At 43.9% G+C, this 19,730-nt stretch overlaps 1 protein-coding gene across 1 annotated transcript; it reads right to left on the bottom strand.

Moving 5' to 3' along the window:
* Positions 1 to 579: 579 nt before the first annotated feature.
* On the bottom strand, positions 580 to 19,554 carry GLOD4 (glyoxalase domain containing 4). The gene is made up of 9 exons (XM_070931986.1): positions 19,314 to 19,554; positions 17,630 to 17,679; positions 15,118 to 15,238; positions 12,841 to 12,985; positions 9,823 to 9,959; positions 9,115 to 9,201; positions 6,728 to 6,841; positions 4,184 to 4,270; positions 580 to 1,422 (listed from the first exon to the last, which is right to left on the bottom strand). Exons 1-9 carry the CDS (start codon positions 19,401 to 19,403, stop codon positions 1,357 to 1,359), a joined length of 897 nt encoding a protein of 298 aa, XP_070788087.1. The 5' UTR covers positions 19,404 to 19,554; the 3' UTR covers positions 580 to 1,356.
* Positions 19,555 to 19,730: the final 176 nt, after the last annotated feature.

The following is a 19,730-nucleotide window of genomic DNA, read 5'->3' as shown; positions in this document are numbered from 1 at the left end:
GAGAAGAGAAGAGAAGAGAAGAGAAGAGAAGAGAAGAGAAGAGAAGAGAAGAGAAGAGAGAAGGGAGGGAGGGAGGGAGGGAGGAAGGAAGGAAGGAAGGCATGGTGGCACAGTTGTTATAAGGCCGTATTGCAAGTTAACTCTGCTCACAGTCAGGAGTTTGATCCTGACCAGCTCAAATTTGACTCAGCCTTCCGTCCTTCCGAGGTCGGTCAAATGAGGACCCAGATTGTTGGAGGGGCAAGAGGCCGACTCTGTAAACCGCTTAGAGAGGGCTGTACAGAAGTATAAAGCAGTATATAAGTTGTAAGTGCTGCATGGTGACACACTTGTTGTAATGCAATATTGCAAGCTAACTCTGCTCACAGTCAGGAGTTCGATCCTGACCAGCTCAAATTTGACTCAGCCTTCCGTCCTTCCGAGGTCGGTAAAATGAGGACCCAGATTCTTGGGGGCAAGAGGCTGACTCTGTAAACCTCTTAGAGAAGGATGCAAAACACTATGAAGTAGGTATATAAGTGTAAATGCTATTGCTATTGACAAGCAACTCTCTGCAAGAAAGAAACAGACATATACAAACACTTTTCATAAGTTGTCTTTTAAATTCCACAGAGCTCACATTCGAGATTTTGCAGGCCAATGTTAATTCTCAACATCAGTTTTTTTTTTTCCTCCGCAATTGGCCTGTAAACCAGGTTTAGCGTTTGTGACTTCTTGGAGCTGCCTCTACGGTTCATAAATCTTGAGTCGGATGGAATATGCACTTAATGCTTGGGGTGGAAGGGAAGAGAAAAAAGCCCAAAGGGGCAAGCCAAAAAAGTCTTAACGGCAGTTGCAATCAATATCTTGCCGGGCTGAAAGTATAGCACATGGAATCTCTGCGCCAAAATCTGGCACTGTCGATCTATCCACTCAAAATTCGAGCCACGTTAAACGGAGAGGAATGCCAATTTGCTAGAATTAAATTGAAGGTTTGGGGGAAACACACACACACACACACACACAAAAAAAATCTCCATTTTAGCCAGCAGGCCTGGACAGCTCGAGATCTTCCTTGCAATCCCTTCCGAGTAATTTCCCAGCCAAAATTCAACGGATGCATTTTTCAGCGGAATGAGAAAAAGTAATTGTGCAAAACAACAAGACAACGCCCATCACAACTGGGTCTGGTGGGAAGCTCTGGGTTGCATTGACTGGAACACACAATGACACAATGACCCTCATCGTGAAACCCTGCAAGGACCCAGAAGAGGCGGGGAAAAGAAACTTTAAGAAAAAGGAAAAATATCTGGCAATACCGTAGAGGTGGAATTTAAGCTTCCGGTTTGCCAGGCTCAGAAGGGAATCGTAGGTGGGTTACGCCGAAGGCTTCGGGCGGTTATGTTTGGCAAACCACTCGTGGCTCTTATCGGCCGCCATTGCCTGCAAGGAAGAAAAATTAAATAAATAGTATTTCCGACTTACAATAATTCATATGGAATAGAATAGAACAGAATAGAGTAGAGTAGAGTAGAATAGAATAGAATTAGGAAAGAATAGAATAGAATAGAATAGAATAGAATAGAATAGAATAGAATAGAATAGAATAGAATAGAATAGAATAGAATAAGGAAATAATAGAATGGAATGGAATGGAATGGAATAGAGTAGAGTAGAGTAGAGTAGGGTAGGGTAGGGTAGAGTAGAATAGAATAGAACAGAATTAGGAAAGAATAGAATAGAATAGAATAGAATAGAATAGAATAGAATAGAATAGAATAGAATAGAATAGAATAGAATAGAATAGAATTAGGAAATAATAGAATGGAATGGAATGGAATGGAATGGAATAGAGTAGAGTAGAGTAGGGTAGAGTAGAGTAGAATAGAATAGAATAGAATAAGGAAAGAATAGAATAGAGTAGAGTAGAATAGAATAGAATTAGGAAAGAATAGAATTAGGAAAGAATAGAATAGAATAGAATAGAATAGAATAGAATAGAATAGAATAGAATAGAATAGAATAGAATAGAATAGAATAGAATAGAATTCTTTATTGGCCAAGTGTGATTGGACACACAAGGAATTTGTCTTCGCTGCATAAGCTCACATTGCACATAAAAGCTATAAGTGATAAATCATGATCATAGTCGGTAGGATTCAACTAGTTCAGGCCGGTTCGGGCAAAACGGTAGCTAAATTGCTGGCTGGCTCCACCCTTTCACCCCACCTTTAGAGCGCTCCATGGCTTAGGACCTGGTTACCTACTGGACCGCCTGCTGCCACCAATAGCCTCCCACCGGCCGGTACGCTCTCATAGAGAGGGGCTCCTCCGGGTGCCGTCGGCCAATGTCGACTGGCGTCCCCTAGGGGGAGAGCCTTCTCTGTGGGGGCACCTGCCCTCTGGAACGAGCTCCCCCCGGAGATACGGAGGATCCCGGATCTGCGCACCATCCGCCGCGCTCTTAAAACCTTTTTATTCCATCAGGCTGGCCTGGCCTAATCTTTTCCCTTTTTCCCTTTTTAAAATGTAAATTTTAACCTGTTTTAAATTATTGGGGTGTTTTAAATCTGTCTTGGGCCAAAATTGTTTAATTCGGTTTTACTTTGCTTTTAAATTTTATATTTATGTGTTTTATCTGTGGCTGTTCACCGCCCTGAGTCCTTCGGGAGTATGGCGGTATATAAATCGAATAAAATCCAAAATCTAAAAATCTTCTTCCAGGAGTCCTCACGTGCCCCATTTCGCCTCCCAGGTAAGTGCATGGAGGCTAGGCCCAAAACGGGGCACGGAGAGGTGCCCCCCGCCCCCCGCAGCGTGTTCTTGCTCCCAGGGGGGGGTACACGAGGCGGAGTGCTGCCTGTCACACCCCCTGGCCACGCCCCCCCATGACCACGCCCACCCAGCCGGTCATTAGGGCAGATTAAATTATTTGAATCCCACCCGTGATCGCAGTCATCATCAAAATACATTCATCATAAATCACAAGATACAAGACTTAGGGATAGAGTCAGCATAAATCGTACCAGGGAACTAAATAAAAGAATATAAATCGTAAAGGTACAAGCATCAAAGTTATAGTCATAAATAGAAAAGGAAATAGGGTTTTTTTTTCTTTTGTTTTGTTTTTTTGGAAAAAAAAATTAGTGACCAGAGTTATGAGGGCCCTGGGGAAAAAAAAAAGAAACTTATCACCTTTTTCTCATACTTAAGACTTTGAAGCATTCAAAGTCACGTGGAATCAAAATGTTCAGGTCCCTTCTAGGAAGTTCAGAGTTTTAAGCTAAAGAGGAGTAGGACGAGAAAATCCTGATGATGGTAACGAAACGTTCAGAAGCTGAATCGAAACAAGTTTGGAGAGCAAACCGTTGCTAAAATATAAAAGCCGAGCTATCACCGAGTATTTTCTATTGTTTCAAAGTTTTGACCATCCCTGGTTCTCTTGTGGAGATCTGAGCTTATCTGTCATGTCCCACCTCCGGAGCCTGAATCCGCAAGCTAGAACTGAAGCCGATGGAGATTGAGGGGGCGGCTTCGTTGGCTTCGGAGGAAGATGGGGAGGAGCAGGCCGAGTAACAGACCAGGGCCTTTCAGAATTAGGACGGCTTGTAAGCAGGGAGGAACAGGGGCAGGATGTGGAAGAGTGAACATGAGACAGAGCTCAGGCGTTGAGCAGGAACCGCTCCCTCCCGATCCTCGAGCACGGAGAGCGGAGAGAAGGCGAGAACGGCGCAGACTGGCCCGACTACTCGGGAGGAGAGCGCCGCGCCCCTCTTCACAAGACACACCTTGGGGACTGAGATTTAAGGAGATGCTGTAGGGAGGAGCATTCGTCAGGAACAAATGCTGAATTCCTGGAGTGTTGAGTGCCGACCTTTGACCTTTCCTGGAGTCCTTCCTGATTTTGGGATTCTTGGCTTTCTGGACTCTTCGACTTGCCTGCTGGATTTTCTTGCTTGCAGCCGTGGTGCTCACAGTATTGGGGTGGACTATTTGCAGCCAGAGGCTGCTTGAGGTGCGTATGTGTGCATATGTCATCACTTGGCTCTGGGACTGGCCAGAAACGGAGCGTTTGGGGGGAATTTGGAGCAATAAAGGGCCGGTTTGAACTGCCAGCTGCCTGTATTGCCTCTGTGCCGTGCCCCCAGGTCATCACATTATCAGAGACCTGGAAGAGAAGACACCCCCCCCCCCCCAAACTCACCTCGTCCAAGAGCTTCTCGCCGTTCGGGTCCACCTTGGAGAGCTCCCTGAAGGCCTCGTCCCCGACGAAGCAAATTTCGTGGCCATCCTACGAGAAATGGAAGAGGGAGACCCACAAAACACAAGTGAGACAACATCATTGGGGGGGTTGCCCAACACGAAGTGGAGATGATGATCAGCACAAATGTATTTTCTGTCTTCGAAACTCTATAGGTCCGTGATGGTGAACGTATGGCACCGGTGCCACAGGTGGCACGCGGAGCCATCTATGCGGGCACGGGAGCCATCGCCCTAGGTCAGCTCCACTGAGTATGCACGCATGCCTCCCTCCCGCCGACTGACTGACTGGTTTGCAGAGACACGCGTGCATGTGCGAGGGGTACTGGGGGGAGGTCGTGCACACAAATGCAGGGAGTCGTGGGGGCGTGAACGCATGCACGGGGGGAGGGGGGTTGCGGTGTGCCCTCCATCCCCATTTTGGGCCTAGCAGGACTCTGTGAAGCCTCCTGGGACCAAAAATAGGCCGGGGACACACACGCATGTGTGGTGGAGGGGACCGCGGGAGGTGGAGGAATGGGGTCACACGCGTATGCGCAGGGAGTGGGGAAACACGGGGCGCGCATGCATGCGCAGGGCACGTGGGAGGCATTGCATTATGGGTGTGGGCACGCGTGCGTGCACTGTCGCACACACATGTGCGCTTTCGGCACCCGAGGAAAAAAAAGGTTAGCCATCAATGATATAGGTAGTTCTTGGCTTGCAACCGGTCACTTAAGGACCGGTTCCGATGTGTCTCCCTTGGATATGCAGGTAGTCCTTGTCTTACGACAACCGAGCCCAACATTTCTGCTGCTAAGTGAGACATTTGTGAGTTTTGCCCCACTGTACGACCAATCTTGCCACAGTTGTTAAGTGAATCACTCGTTGTAACTTCGAACGGTCACTCAATGAACTGTTGTTAAGTCGAAGACGTCATATCGTCACCGCTACCGGCTCGGCTGAACCGGGCTGAACCAGGAGGAACCCACCACTGGACCGATTTTAAAATTCCATTTTAAAAATTCTGAATCTTGCAGACAGAGACATTTCTGGTTTTCCACTAGATTCCTGAATGTACCAGCAAAATGGACAGTTGGTCGAATCAGGACACACACACACAAAACTTCTCCTTGGTGGACTTCATAGTCACATAACACGTGACAGAACTTAAAATGTTTCTTTAAGGAGGAAGCAAATCGGTGGAGAATACAATACAGGATAGTCCTCGGCTTACAACGGTTCATTTAGCGAGGGTTCCAAGTTACCACCACCTTCATTTAACGACCCCGTCATCCCTTGCGGGGTAGAGTCGTGGGCAACTGAATGGAGCTGAGCGTTTACTGGCCGGATGCCTTTCCTGTCGCCAGTGCGGAGTTCTATTCAGCAGATATATTCACATCGTGCCCAGAGAGAGAAATATCTGCCTCTACCTGGGATCGAACTCACAGCCTCCTGATCTCTAGGCCACTGCACCACTCAGTTCAAAGTTACTACGGCACTGAAAAAAGTGACTGACGACCGTTTTTCACCCTAACCACCTTTGCAGCATTCCCATGTTCACGTAAAATTCAGACGCTTGGCAAATAGTTCATATTTATGATGGTTGCAATGTCCCGGGGGGGGGGGGGGGTGTCACATGATCACTTTTTGCGACCTTCTGACAAGCAAAGCCAATAGGGAATCCAGATTCACTTAACAATCATGTGACTCACTTAACAAATGAAACGACTCGCTTTAAAAAACTGTGGCCACAAAAGTCGTTTTTTTAATATCTTTTTAGTATTTTTAATATTCAAAGTTTAAATTTGTTTTAAATTGATTGGGGTTTTAAATCTGTCTGGGCCAATCTATTTTTTTTTTAAAAAAATTTTTTTGATTTATATGCCGCCCTTCTCCGGAGACTCAGGGCGGCTTACAATGCGTTAAGCAATAGCCTTCATCCTTTTGTATATTTATACAAAGTCAGCTTATTGCCCCCACAAACTGGGTCCTCATTTAACCTACCTTAGAAAGGATGGAAGGCTGAGTCAACCTTGAGCCTTGGAGAGATTCGAACCAGCAGAAATTGCAGGCAGCTGTGTTAATAACAGGGTGCACTAAACCCCTGTACTATCAAATTTTATCAGAGATAAAATTTGATTTTATCTCTGCTTTTTAAATTTTGTATGTATGTATTTTATTGTTGGCTGTTCACTGCCTTGAGTCCTTCGGGAGTAGGGCGGTATATAAATCAAATAAAAGTAAAAGTAAAGTAAAGTAAAGTAAAAAGTGGCGTCACTCCCTAATAACAAATGTTTCACTTAGCAACATAAATTTTGGGCTCAGCTGTGGTCCTCACTCATGGACTATCTGTTATCACCAGCCACTCTGGGTATTAGCCATATTCTTTTTTTTTCCGTGGAGCCTTCACGTTGAGGAGCAGTCTATCTCTGAAAGGCAGGGACTGGAAATAAACATAGCTCTGCTCCATCCAATCCAGTCATATATTTATTTTAAGGGCACTTACAGGATCGGCCAAAATGACGACTTGCACTGTTGCTTTCCCAGGTGTGTCCAGGCTCACAAGAGGCGTCAAAATTTTCTGGTTCTCCTTTTTCATTAAGGCTTCAATAACCGGCAACTTGGCAAACAGGATGCAAGGAAGAAGACATTTGGGGAGCGGGGAAGAGAGGAGGCCAAATATAAAAGAGGCACAGTCAATTTGCTGCAAACAATAGCCCTCCCCTTCCAGAAAGTATTTTCAAAACATGAAAAGAAAGCATTTTCAAAACGTAAAAGGAATGTATTTTCATAACATAAAAAGATTTTCAGAACATGAAAAGAAAGCATTTTCGAAACGTAAAAGGAATGTATTTTCATAACACAAAAAGATTTTCAGAACATGAAAAGAAAAGCATTTTCAAACCGTAAAAAGGTATTTTGAAAATGTAAAAAGGTTTTCCGAAACGTAAAAAAAGAGTTTTTAAAATGTAAAACGATTTTCAAAACGTAGAAAGAATTTTCATAACGTAAAGTGATTTTCAGAACATGAGAAGAAAGGGTTTTCAAAGCGTAAACAAAGTATTTTCAAAACATGAAAAAGTATTTTGAAAATCTAAAAAGGTTTTTCGAATCGTAAAAAGATTTTCCAAACGTAAAAAGAAAGTATTTTCATAACATAAAAAGATTTTCAAAACATAGAAAGAATTTTCATAACGTAAAGGGATTTTCAGAACATGAGAAGAAAGTGTTTTCAAAGCGTAAACAAAGTATTTTCAAAACATAAAAAAGTATTTTGAAAATCTAAAAAGGTTTTTCGAATCGTAAAAAGATTTTCCAAACGTAAAAAGAAAGTATTTTCATAACATAAAAAGATTTTCCAAAACATGAAAAGAAAGCACGTTCAAAGCGTAAGCAAAGTATTTTCAAAATGTAAAAAGAATTTTGGAAATGTAAAAATGTTTTTCGAAACCTAGAGCTTTTTTAAAACATAAAAAGATTTTCAAAACATCGAATTTTCAAAACAGAAAAACCTTTTCAAAACATAAAAATAAAATATTTTCAAAATGCAAAAAGAGCTTTTAAAACGTAAAAAGATTTTCAAAACATAAAGAATTTTCATAACATAAAATGATTTTCAGAACATGAAAAGAAAGCATTTTCAAACCGTAAAAAAGTATTTTGAAATTGTAAAAAGGTTTTTTGAAACGTAAAAAGGGTTTCCAAATGTAAAAAGAAAGTCTTTTCACAACATAAAATGATTTTCAGAACATGAAAAGAAAAACATGTTCAAAGCGTAAACGAAGTATTTTCGAAAGGTAAAAAGGAAGTATTTTGAAAATCTAAAAAGGTTTTTCGAAATGTAAAAAGATTTTCCAAACGTAAAAAGATTTTCAAAACGTAGAAAGAATTTTCATAACATAAAATGATTTTCAGAACAAGAAAGTGTTTTCAAAGCATAAACAAAATATTTTCAAAACAAAGTATTTTGAAAATCTAAAAAGGTTTTTCAAAACGTAAAAAGAGTTTTTAAAACATAAAAAGATTTTCCAAACGTAAAAAGAAAGTATTTTCATAACATAAAAAGATTTTCCAAAAACATGAAAAGAAAGCACGTTCAAAGCGTAAACAAAGTATTTTCAAAATGTAAAAAGAATTTTGAAAATGTAAAAATGTTTTTCGAAACCTAGAGCTTTTTTAAAACGTAAAAAGATTTTCTAAACATCGAATTTTCAAAACCGAAAAACCTTTTCAAAACATAAAAATAAAATATTTTCAAAATGCAAAAAGAATTTTGAAAATGTAAAAATGTTTTTCGAAACCTGGAGTTTTTTAAAACCTAAAAAGATTTTCAAAACGTAAAAAGAAAATATTTTCAAAACAATTTTTTTTCCCTCAAACGTAAAAAGAAATCGTTTTCAAAACATTGCTCAAAATCCTTCCTCACTCCTGACTTTGTACTATAAACAGCCAGATAAGTCTTTGACTTCCATCCATTGGTTTAGTGATTGTTTGAAGTTACAACGGTATCAAAAAAATGACATGACCATTTTTCACACTTACAACGGCCCCTGTGGCATCCCTGTGGCCATGTGATCAAAATTGGGAGCGATTGGCAACTGGCATGTACTTATGACGGTTGCAGCACCTTGGGGTTATGTGACCCCCCATTTGTGACCTTCCTTGGCTCGTTCCGAGAAGCCAAGCCAATGGGGGAAACTGGATTCACTTAACGACTGCGTGATTCTTTTAACAACTGTGGCAAAAAAAAAAGGTCACAAAAGCAGGACAAAGCTTACTTAGCAACTGGCTTGCTTAGCAATGGAAATATTTGGGGCTCAATTGAGGTCGTAAAATGAGGACCACTTGTAAAGGGCAAAATAAACCTTTGTGCCTGTCGCACCGCGATCTCACCTCTTCCTTCGGGCAAGAGAAAGCAATTCGTCCGAAGGCTGTGCCGTGATCCACATCCTGGCCGATGCTTTGCAGCTCGAGTTTACACTAGAATCAAAAAAGAAATAAAAATAAGAACATTTGGGTTTACAAAAAAAAAAAAAAAAACCCACACAAAAAACTGACACCGGTCAGTTTTCACACAGCTACCAATCTGGTTTCAGGATGCAAAAACTTCTGAATTGTATATTGTGACGGACAGTTTTGTTGTAGTTTGTCTGTCTTGGGAGAGTGGTTTTCTACTTATTTTCTGCTTGAGTGTTTGTCTGGTATTAATCCCTGCTTATCTGGGATTATCACGCAGGCTAAGGAATGCTGGGAATTGAAGTCCAGACATCTTAAACCACACAGGCTAAGGAATGCTGGGAATTGAAGTCCAGACATTTTAAACCATGGAGGCTGAGGAATGCTGGGAATTGAAGTCCAGACATCTTAAAGCATGCAGGCTGAGGAATGCTGGGAACTGAAGTCCAGACATCTTAAAGCATGCAGGCTGAGGAATGCTGGGAATTGAAGTCCAGATATCTTAAAGCAGGCAGGCTGAGGAATGCTGGGAATTGAAGTCCAGGTATCTTAAAGCACGCAGGCTGAGGAATGCTGGGAGCTGAAGTCCACCCACCTTCAAGTTTCTAAGGTGGAGAAACACTACCCTAAGAACATCAACCTCACCTGGTTATCGGCATAACCGAGCAAAACTTTCTTCTTGCCTTCGTCCTTCTCATACACTTTCATGCCCAGCAATTTGGACCAGTAATCCACCGATTTCGACAGGTTGGATACAGCCAGGGTTACCTTCAACACCGGATCTGGAAGGTAACAACAACAACATAGATGGGCTCAAGTCTAGACTTTGTGGCAGGATAAGGTGACCTGGGGGGCCACCCTGGCCACTCAAAACATCTCGCCAGGAGTGGGTTCTAATTTTTTTTACTACCGGTTCTGTGGGCGTGGCTTATTTTGTGGGCGTGGCTTGGAGGTCATGTGACTAGGTGGGCGTGGCTAGCTGGCCAGTCATTTCTGGAAGGTCCTCGCACTTACGACCAGTCCTCGCACTTATGACCCGACTCATTTGTTTGCTTTTAACACTGATCAGCTGTAGGGCGGCCCTTTGAAGCCCCGCCACAAGAGTTTCAACAGTTTTTTTCCCTCTAGTCATCAGCTGGGACTCAGGAGGCAGCAATAGATTGGGGGTGGGACCAAATAAAAGGTAAGAATAATGTGGGGAGGTGTGGGAGGGCATGGGGGGGAGAACCGTTTCGGTGACGTCATCGTCACTGCTACCGGCTCGGCCGAACCGGACCGAACCGGGAGGAACCCACCACTGCATCTCGCCCTGGAGCAGATTCACCCTGAGACATTCGGATCCTCGCCTGGGTCAGCCAGAGGCCTTCACCACTAAATCCCAACCGGCAGTGAGTCCCATGGTTTCCCAACTGCATCTGAAGGATATCTGAGTGCTTAGAATAGAATAGAGCTCGAAGGGACCTTGGACGTCTTCTCGTCTAACCCTCTGCTCAAGCAGGAGACGAACCTCTGTGCACAGGTGCCACAGGTGGCATGCGTAGCCATTTCGGTGGGCACGCGAGCTCAGCTCCGGCACACATGCGTGCGCCAGCCAGCTGATTTTCTCTCTCTCCAGCCTCCAGAGCCTTTCTAGGAGTCTGGGGAGGGCGAAAATGGCCTCCCCCTCCCCCCGGAAGCCCTCCAGAGGCCAGAAACGGCCTGTTTGCCAACTTCCAGCGGGGAACTATAAGTATAAATATAATTTTATTTCTATACCGCCCTTCTCCCGAAGGACTCAGGGCGGTGTACAGCCTATTTAAAAACACAAGACAAACATCAATTAAAAATTTAAAATTATTAAATAAATTCGGCTCAATTTAAAACCCCAGAAATTTAAAATACCCCAATTTAAAATTATTATGTTGATAGCCCGGCCTGGCGGAAGGCTGTTTTCGCCCTCCCCAGGTTCCTAGAAAGGCTTGGAGCCTGGGGAGAGCAAAAAAACAGGCCTTCCGGTCCCACCGGAAGTTGGCAAATGGGCCATTTCCAGCCTCCGGAGGGCCTTGGGAGTGGGGTGGGAAAGGCCGTTTTCGCCCTCCCCTGACTCCTAGAAATGCTCTGGAGCCTGGGGAGAAAGAAAAACAGGCTCACCGGGCCATCACATGCCAGGAGCGGAGGGAACGTGGGGTTGGTCGTGCATGGGGGTGGGGCGCATAGAATTATGGGTGTGGGCACGCACGCGCATGACCCCCCCGGCTCCTGGCATTGCCCTATAGCATTTCAGACAAATGGTTGTCTAATCTCTTCTTAAAAACCTCCAGTGATGAAGCGCCCACGATTTCTGGTGGCAAGCTGTTCCAGTGGTTAAATGGTCCTCGCTGTTAGGAAGTTTCTCCTTCATTCCAGGTTGCTTCTCTCCTTCATTAGTTTCCACCTGTTGCTTCTTGTCCTGCCTTCAGGAGCTTTGGGGAATAAATTGACTCCTTCCTCTTTGTCAGCCCCTCAAATACTGGAATACTGCTATCATGTCCCCCCAAGTCCTTCTTTTCTCTAGATTGGCCAAATATTGGCCATATTCTTCGTATGTTTTCGTCTCCAGGCCTTTAATCATCTTAGTTGCTCTTCTCTCCACTTTTTCTAAAGTCTCAACATCTTTTTTGTAACGTGGGGACCATAACTGGATGCCGTACGTGTATAGGTAGTCCTCAACTAATGTCCACAATTTGAGCCCAAATTTCTGTGGCTAAGTGAGACATTTCTGAGGTGAATTTTGCTCCATTTTACAACCTTTCTTGCCACCGTTGTTAAATGAATCACTGCAGTTGTTAAGTTAGCAATACAGTTGTTAAGTGAATCTGGCTTCCCTGTTTACTTTGCTGCGGAGCTGGCAGCGGAGTCAGACAGTGAGGAGGCTGGGGAGGACCATGGGCCAGTCCTGGAGGCTGGGGAAGGCTCGGACGAGGGCTTTGCATTAGAGGCAGAGATGGGGCGAGGGCCATCTGGGAGCAATGCACGGACTCCGGAGCCTCCAGAGTCGGACAGCAGAGAGGCAGAGGAACAGGAGGAGCCTGTTCGTAGTGCGCGCATGCGGAGAGCTGCCAGAAGGCAAGAGCAGCAAAAAGCAAAAAGGACGACTCAGGAGTAAGGCCAGGAGATGATTGGCCCCTCCCATAAGGCTTAAAAGAGCAGCAAACTCTTGGGCTCTTTGTAGGAAAGCAACGTTGCTACATTTGTTTCTTGTCTTGTTCCTGAACTTTGTGGGGCTTTGCCATGAAAAGCCTTTGGCAGGGTGCCAAAGAAGATAAAGGTTTGTGATAAGGCCGAAGGACTTTTTCTGAACTTGTTTTGGAATTAATTTGGACTAAGCTGAGAATGAACGTAATTCTCAGCTGTTCTAATAAAATATGTTCATTTAGGACTGATTGTGTCTGGCAATAACTACTTGGGCCTTGGTCGCAACACGTAAGTCATTTTTCAGTGACGTAATGGTCACTAAGTCAACTGTTGTAAGTCGAGGACTACCTGTATTCCTGTTGTGGTCTTAACTTAACGATTTATAAAGAGGTGCTCTTCATTCATCATTCTTCAAAGCTCTTGAAGACGTTCTATCATCTTCCCCCGAATTTAGGCTTCAAATGTGCAAACAGAATGGCGGCAGCCTCATTATTCTGTTCTGCTCCTTACCTTCTTGGCCTCGTTCTTTGTCTTCCAGAAAGAACTTATATCCTCCTGGGGCTTCTGATTCATAAATGCCTGCTGAGGTCTCCTTCAGCGGCCACTGTAATTTTCTGGCATTTTTCACAGCCTGGCTCGAGGCAACGGTCATCCCCTGTATAAGCACGAGAAAAAAAATAATTAAAAAAAAGATGTGGAGACTCTAGAAAGAGTGCAGAGAAGAGAAACGAAGATGATTAGTGGACTGGAGGCTAAAACATATGAAGAACGGTTGCAGGAACTGGGTATGTCCAGTTTAATGAAAAGAAGGACGAGGGGAGATATAATAGCAGTGTTCCAATATCTCAGGGGTTGCCACAAAGAAGAGGGAGTCAAGCTATTCTCCAAAGCACCAGAAGGCAGGACAAGAAACAACGGGTGGAAACTAATCAAGAAAAGAAGCAACTTAGAATTAAGGAGGAATGTCCTAACAGTGAGGACAAGTAACCAGTGGAACTGCTTGCCACCAGAAGTTGTAAATGCTCCAACACTGGAGGCTTTTAAGAAGAGATTGGACAAACATAACTGCTAATTTATCGGCAAAACCATGATAAAGCATGGCCATGTGATTGTGGGACACTGCAAATGCCATAACTTTGTCTGAAATGGTATAAGGTTTGCTGCTTCAGCAGGGGGTTGAGCTAGAAGACCTCCAAGGTCCCTTCCAACTCTGTTATTTTGTTATCACAAGAACCAACTGATGTGCACTTTGGCTGCAAAGTTAAATTGTTTTCAGCGCCGTCAAAATGTTGAGCGGTGGGCCTATGGGAGGCCGTCGGTAAAGCGACATCTACGCTAGTAAGAGTTTTCATCCTGTTATGGGTTTCCTCAGGCACAAATAACATCTACTGATCAGATGTTAATATTCATTCATTCATTCATTTTGTGAAGCTGCCCAACTCTTAGTTATCTGGTCTTAGCAGATACACTAAGTTGACTCAATTTATTATTTACTGTTTATAAAAAAAAAAGAGAATTATTATATGTATATGAAATCTTATTCTGTTCACCGCCCTGAGTCCTTCGGGAGAAGGGCGGTATAGAAATTCAATAAATAATAATAATAACTCAACCAAGTGACTCTGAGCGGCTTACAATTCTAAAATTCTAAACCATTTGTCTGAAGTGGTGTAGGGTTTCCTGCCTAAGCAGGGGGTTGGACTAGATGACCTCCAAGGTGCTATTCTATTCTATTCTATTCTATTCTATTCTATTCTATTCTATTCTATTCTATTCTATTCTATTCCATTCTTCATTCCTCTATTCTATTCCATTCCATTCCATTCCATTCCATTCCATTCCATTCCATTCCATTCCATTCCATTCCATTCCATTCCACTCCACTCCACTCCACTCCATTCCATTATTCTATTCTATTCTATTCTATTCTATTCTATTCTATTCTATTCTATTCTATTCTATTCTATTCTATTCTATTCTATTCTATTCCATTCTATTCCATTCCATTAAATTCTCCATTCTTCTATTCTATTCTATTCCATTTCATTCCATTCTTCATTCCATTATTCTATTCTATTCTATTCTATTCTATTCTATTCTATTCTATTCTATTCTATTCTATTCTATTCTATTCTATTCTATTCTATTCTATTCTATTCTATTCTATTCCATTCTTCATTCCTCTATTCTATTCTATTCTATTCTATTCTATTCTATTCTATTCTATTCTATTCTATTATGAAAATAACCTTAAAATGCTAAAAAAAATTCACGGCACTTTGGAAGGAGGGAAAAAAGTACGGAATATCTTCATCCAGATAGTCCTCAGCTTATGACCACAAGGGACCCCCACATTTCTTTCGTTAAGAAAGACCGTTCTTGAGTTTTGCCCCAAAGTTTACTTTTCTTGCCACCGTTGTTAAGGGAAGCGCAGCAGTTGTTAAGTAAGTTACACGGTTGTTAAGTGAATCTGGCTTCCCCATTGAATTTGCTCGTCAGAAGGTCGTAAAAGGGGATCACGTGACCCCAGAACACTGCAACTGTCGTAAATACGAGTCAGTTGCCAAGCGTCTGAATTTTGATCACATGACCACGGGGATGCTGCAACAGTCGTAAGTGTGAAAAAAAAAGCTGTCATAAGTCACTTTTTTCAGTGCTGTCGTAATGTCGAACAGTCACTAAACAAATAGTTGTAAGTGGAGGACAATCTGTAATACCCTTATTCCTTTTTATGCAAATTCCAGATTATATAACAATAGACAAAGCCACACTGGGAATAACACTTACCAGGAAATCATTGCCAAGCTGGTAATTCCCAACACCGTAGTTGTAAGTTAGCTCGGCGACGAAGTGGCCATCCTCCGGTCCGTAGCCCACCATAGTTTTACTCCATTTGCCATCATAGGGACTAGAAACATATTCAGCTTAAGTTGTTTACAGGAACAGCATCACAAGTAAAACATCTTATGCTTCCCTCAGAACAGCCTTGAGTTTACAAGTAGGCCTCGCCTTATGACCACAGATGGAACAAGAATTTCCATTGATAAACGAGGCAGTTGTTAAACGAGGTGTGCCCCATTTTATGACCTTTTTTTTTTGCCACGGTTGTTAAGCAAATCCCTTCAGCTGATTTGTGATTCACACGGTCATTAAACTGCAATGATCATTAGTGAGACAAATAGGAGCCTTGGTAGTACAGTGGTTTAAAGCACCCTGTTATCAAGACCAGCTGCCTGCAATTACTGCAGGTTCAAATCTCGCCAGGCTCAAGGTTGACTCAGCCTTCCATCCTTTCTAAGGTAGGTAAATTGAGGACCCAGTTTGTGGGGGCAATAAGCTGACTTTGTATAAATGTACAAAAGCATGAAGGCTATTGCTTAACGCACTGTAAGCCTCCCTGAGTCTCCGGAGAAGGGCGGCATATAAATCAAATTAAAAAAAAAAACAGTCAAAAGTGACTTTTTTCCAATGTTGTTGTTATGGCCCGCCAGCTGCCAGCTCGGATGATGAGGGGGTTGGGGAGGAACTTGGGCCAGTCCTGGAGTCTGGGGAAGGCTCTGATGGATGCTCTGCGTCGGAAGCAGAGAGAGAGAGCCAGGGCCATCGGACATTTCCCAGCTGCCTTTGGAGGCGGATATGAGTGAGGAGGAAGAACAGCTGGGCCCTGTTCCAGATGCGCGTATGCGCAGAGCAGTTAGGAGAGGAGAACAACGGAGGACAAGGAGTCGACTCGGGAAGCAAAGCACATGTGGATGCTGAATGGCCCCTCCCTGGCTGGGGAATAAATAGAAGGAAAGGGGAGTGGTGGTCGTAGGAGACAACCGTTCGTATTTCTGAAGATTTTGCTCATTGTGTTTCGTGTCTCGGAGCCTGCTTGAGAGAGTTTAATATACAGCTTTGTGCAGTGGTGGGATTCAAATAATTTAACAACTGGTTCTCTGCCCTTAAGACCGGCTGGGTGGGCGTGGTCACAGTGGGCGTGACCAGAGGTGTGTGACAGGCAGCACGTCGCCTCCCGCACACCACTGGGAGCAAAAACGGGCCGCGAGGGAGGGGTGCCGCTCCCCCAATGCCCCGTTTCGGGCCTAGTAGGCTTCTCTGCAGCCTCCTGGGAGTGAAAACGGGCCGCGGGGGAGGGGCACACCCCCTGCACCCCGTTTTGGGCTTAGTAGGCCTCCCTGCACTTACCTGGGAGCCAAAATGGGGCGTGTGGGGACTTCTGGAAGGGGCGGGGCCAGCCAGCAATTTAACTACCGTTTTGCCCGAACCGGCTGAATCTCAGCACTGGCTTTTTAGCTGGAAGCTCCCGGCCTGGCAATAATCCAATAACTGATAAGGTCTGCACTTCAGTTAACCCTTGGAAGGATTAGGATTGCGTGGACTTTTCTGTGTGTGAATGCCATGAATTCCCAGTAGTTAAATCAAGAGGGGACAAGGGGTTTTGTCTCTTCGTTCTGCTAACAGTTGTAACTTCGGACGGTCACTAAAAGAACTGTCCTATGTCGAGGATTCCCTGCACAGCAGCTAAGACAACCCAAAGCCTAGGGAGCCTTGGCAGTGCAGCGGACTAAAGTGCTGTTAAGTAGCACTTAGCTGCCAGCTGCCTGCAATTACTGCGAGTTCAAATCTCACCAGGCTCAAGGTTGACTCAGCCTTCCATCCTTCCGAGGTAGGTAAAATGAGAACCCGGATTGTGGGGGCAATAAGCTGACTTTGTATAAATATACAAAAGTATGAAGGCTATTGCTTAACGCACTGTAAGCCACCCTGAGTCTCCGGAGAAGGGCGGCATATAAATCAAATTAATTAATTAAATAAATAAATAAATCTAACGCAGAAGGTAAAATCATCATACCTGCTGAAGGGTTGCAATTATAAGGCGTCAAAATCTCTGCAGAAAGGAGTAGAGAAGTTCTGCCTAGTTGTTTTTTGTTTTTTTTAAATTTGATTTATATGCCGCCCTTCTCCGGAGACTCAAGGTGGCTTACAATGCGTTAAGCAACAGCCTTCATACTTTTGTATATTTATACAAAGTCAGCTTATTGCCCCCACAAACTGGGTCCTCATTTCACCTACCTTAGAAAGGATGGAAGGCTAAGTCAACCTTGAGCCTGGTGAGATTCGAACCTGCAGTAATTGCAGGCAGCTGTGTTAATAACAGGGTGCTTTAAACCACTGTACTACCAAGGCTCTTGTGTAGTTCCCTATACATTCCTCGTTGGTGAGACAGCAGGGCCCGTAAACCCTCCAAATCCAGTCAGTTTCTTTGATAAGAGTAGCCAGGATGAAACCTACATACCCGTTGCAGGTGGCCTTGCAACCTTCTTCAAATTCTTCATGCCTCAGGATCTGTTGGATCAAGCCCACATCAAACTGGGTCAGTAAACAGAGGGATAGAAATCAAGATCGCGTGAAGTTATTACTACCGTTATATAAAGCCTTAGTAAGGCCACAACTGGAATCCTGCATCCAGTTTTGGTCCCATTACAAAAAAAGATACCGAGACTCTGGAAAAAGTGCAGAGAAGAGCAACTAAGATTATTAAAGGCCTGGAGACAATTATGAAGAACGGTTGCAGGATTTGGATTTGGTCAGTCTAGAGAAAAGAAGGACTAGAGGGGACATGATAGCAGTATTCCAGTATTTGAGGGGCTGCCCCAAAGAAGAAGGAGTCAAGCTATTCTCCAAAGCACTTGAAGGCAGGACACGAAATAATGGATGGAAACTAATCAAGGAGAGAAGCAACCTGGAATTAAGGAGAAACTACCTAACAGTGAGGACAATTAACCAGTGGAACAGCTTGCCACCAGAAGTTGTGAGTGCTTCATCACAGGAGGTTTTAAGAAGAGACAGGATAGCCACTGGTCTGAAGGGGAAAGCCAGCTAGGTGACTTTGAGCCAGCCCTTTTCTCCCAGCCCTAGGAAGGAGGCAATGTCAAACCACTTGGGGATATGGGGAAAAAAACCCACCTCTCTCCAAGCAAACTGCAATCCACTAAAATTGCAATCCCTTTCTCTGAAATGGTCTACTATCTCCTGCTTGAGCAGTGAGGGTTGGACTAGACGACCTCCAAGGTCCCTTCCAGCTCTATTCCGATGGATTGAGATTCAAATCACTTGCACAGAGAGAGAGAGAGAGCCACAGGCAAGTGTCTCTTGAAACTGATTTATTTACAAAATGTATTTCTACATAGTAAGTCCTTGACTTACGACCCCCCAAACTGAGCCCAAAATTTCTGTTGCTTAGGCAAAACAGTTGTTAGGTGAGTTTTTTGCCTCATTTTATGACCTTCCTTGCCACATTCGTTAAGTGAAGGACTGCTGTAGTTAGTAGTATATAGTTAGTTAGTTAGTTAGTTGCATTTCTATGCCGCCCAACTCCCTAGAGACTCTGGGCAGCTTACAGCAAAAAAAAAAAAAGTTAGTATGTAGGTAGTATGTAGTATGTAGTTAGTAAGATGTTAGTAACCTGGTTGTTAAGTGAATCTGGCTTCCCCATTGATTTTGCTTGTCAGAAGATCGCAAAAGAGGATCACGTGACCCGGGGACACTGCGACTGTCATAAATATGAGTCGGTTTGCCAAGTGTCTGAATTTTGATCACGTGCCCACGGAGATGCTGCAACGGTCGTAAGTGTGAAACAGGGTCCTAAGTCAATTTTTCAGTGCCGTTGTAATTTTGAACGGTCACTAAATGAATTGTTGTAAGTCAAGGACTCCCTGTACATGGACAAGTGACTACGGTCTTACTTAGTGCAGAGAAAACAATTTAAATGTAAATCTTTAAAGTTATGATTGGCGAAAGCAAACGACGTTAGCCAAGGAAACTTGGATGCAACAGGTAGCCGTAGCTTAGTGGCCGCTCTAGGGAATCAATTCTCGGTGGACTTCCGCCTCAGAGGGCAGATGGCGATGACGTCATTTCTTAGGTTCCAAGCCCTCCGCGTTTTCTCGGGTCTCTGGTCGCCTCCCCCACCTACTTACGCGCATGCCCAGTAGCTCTCGGTAAAAACGGATGGTCTGAGCTCTGTCGCCGACTTTGAAGACAAAGTGTAACGCGCGTCTCGCCTTCATTTTGGTCTCTCAAAAGATCGCGGAGGTAACACGAGTTCTGCGATTGTCAGCTATTTTATTTTGTCGCGGCGTGTCGCCGTCTGATAGCGTCACAGACTCAACATTGCCGGAGACCCGCTTCCACGCGGACTCAATCTTCCGGTACAGAAAATCCCCTTCCCCCCATTGAAAGCCAATAGGAGCTGCTATTTCTAACCGGAAGTTCCTGTTGTTTCTAGGCGCTCTATATCAGTGCCTCTATGGCTGAACTGAACCATTGTTTTCATTCGAGACAGCTATCCGTCTCCTTGACATCGAAATCTCGCGAGGCTAGCGCTAAGTCCCGCG

This window comes from Pituophis catenifer, unplaced genomic scaffold (genome assembly GCF_029215685.1).
Source record: "Pituophis catenifer annectens isolate HBS135680 unplaced genomic scaffold, rPitCat1.0.hap2 SCAF_1, whole genome shotgun sequence".
NCBI lineage: Eukaryota > Metazoa > Chordata > Lepidosauria > Squamata > Colubridae > Pituophis > Pituophis catenifer.
This window is presented reverse-complemented; position numbering and strand designations above follow the sequence as displayed.

Coding starts and splice junctions, on each gene's coding strand:
- GLOD4 (XM_070931986.1), bottom strand. CDS start 19,403: ATGAAGGCGAGACGCGCGTTACACTTTGTCTTCAAAGTCGGCGACAGA. Junction 17,680..19,313: donor GAGAGCTACTGGGCATGCGC/GTAAGTAGGTGG, acceptor TTGATCCAACAG/ATCCTGAGGCATGAAGAATT. Junction 1,423..4,183: donor GCGAGAAGCTCTTGGACGAG/GTGAGTTTGGGG, acceptor TCTTCCTTGCAG/GCAATGGCGGCCGATAAGAG.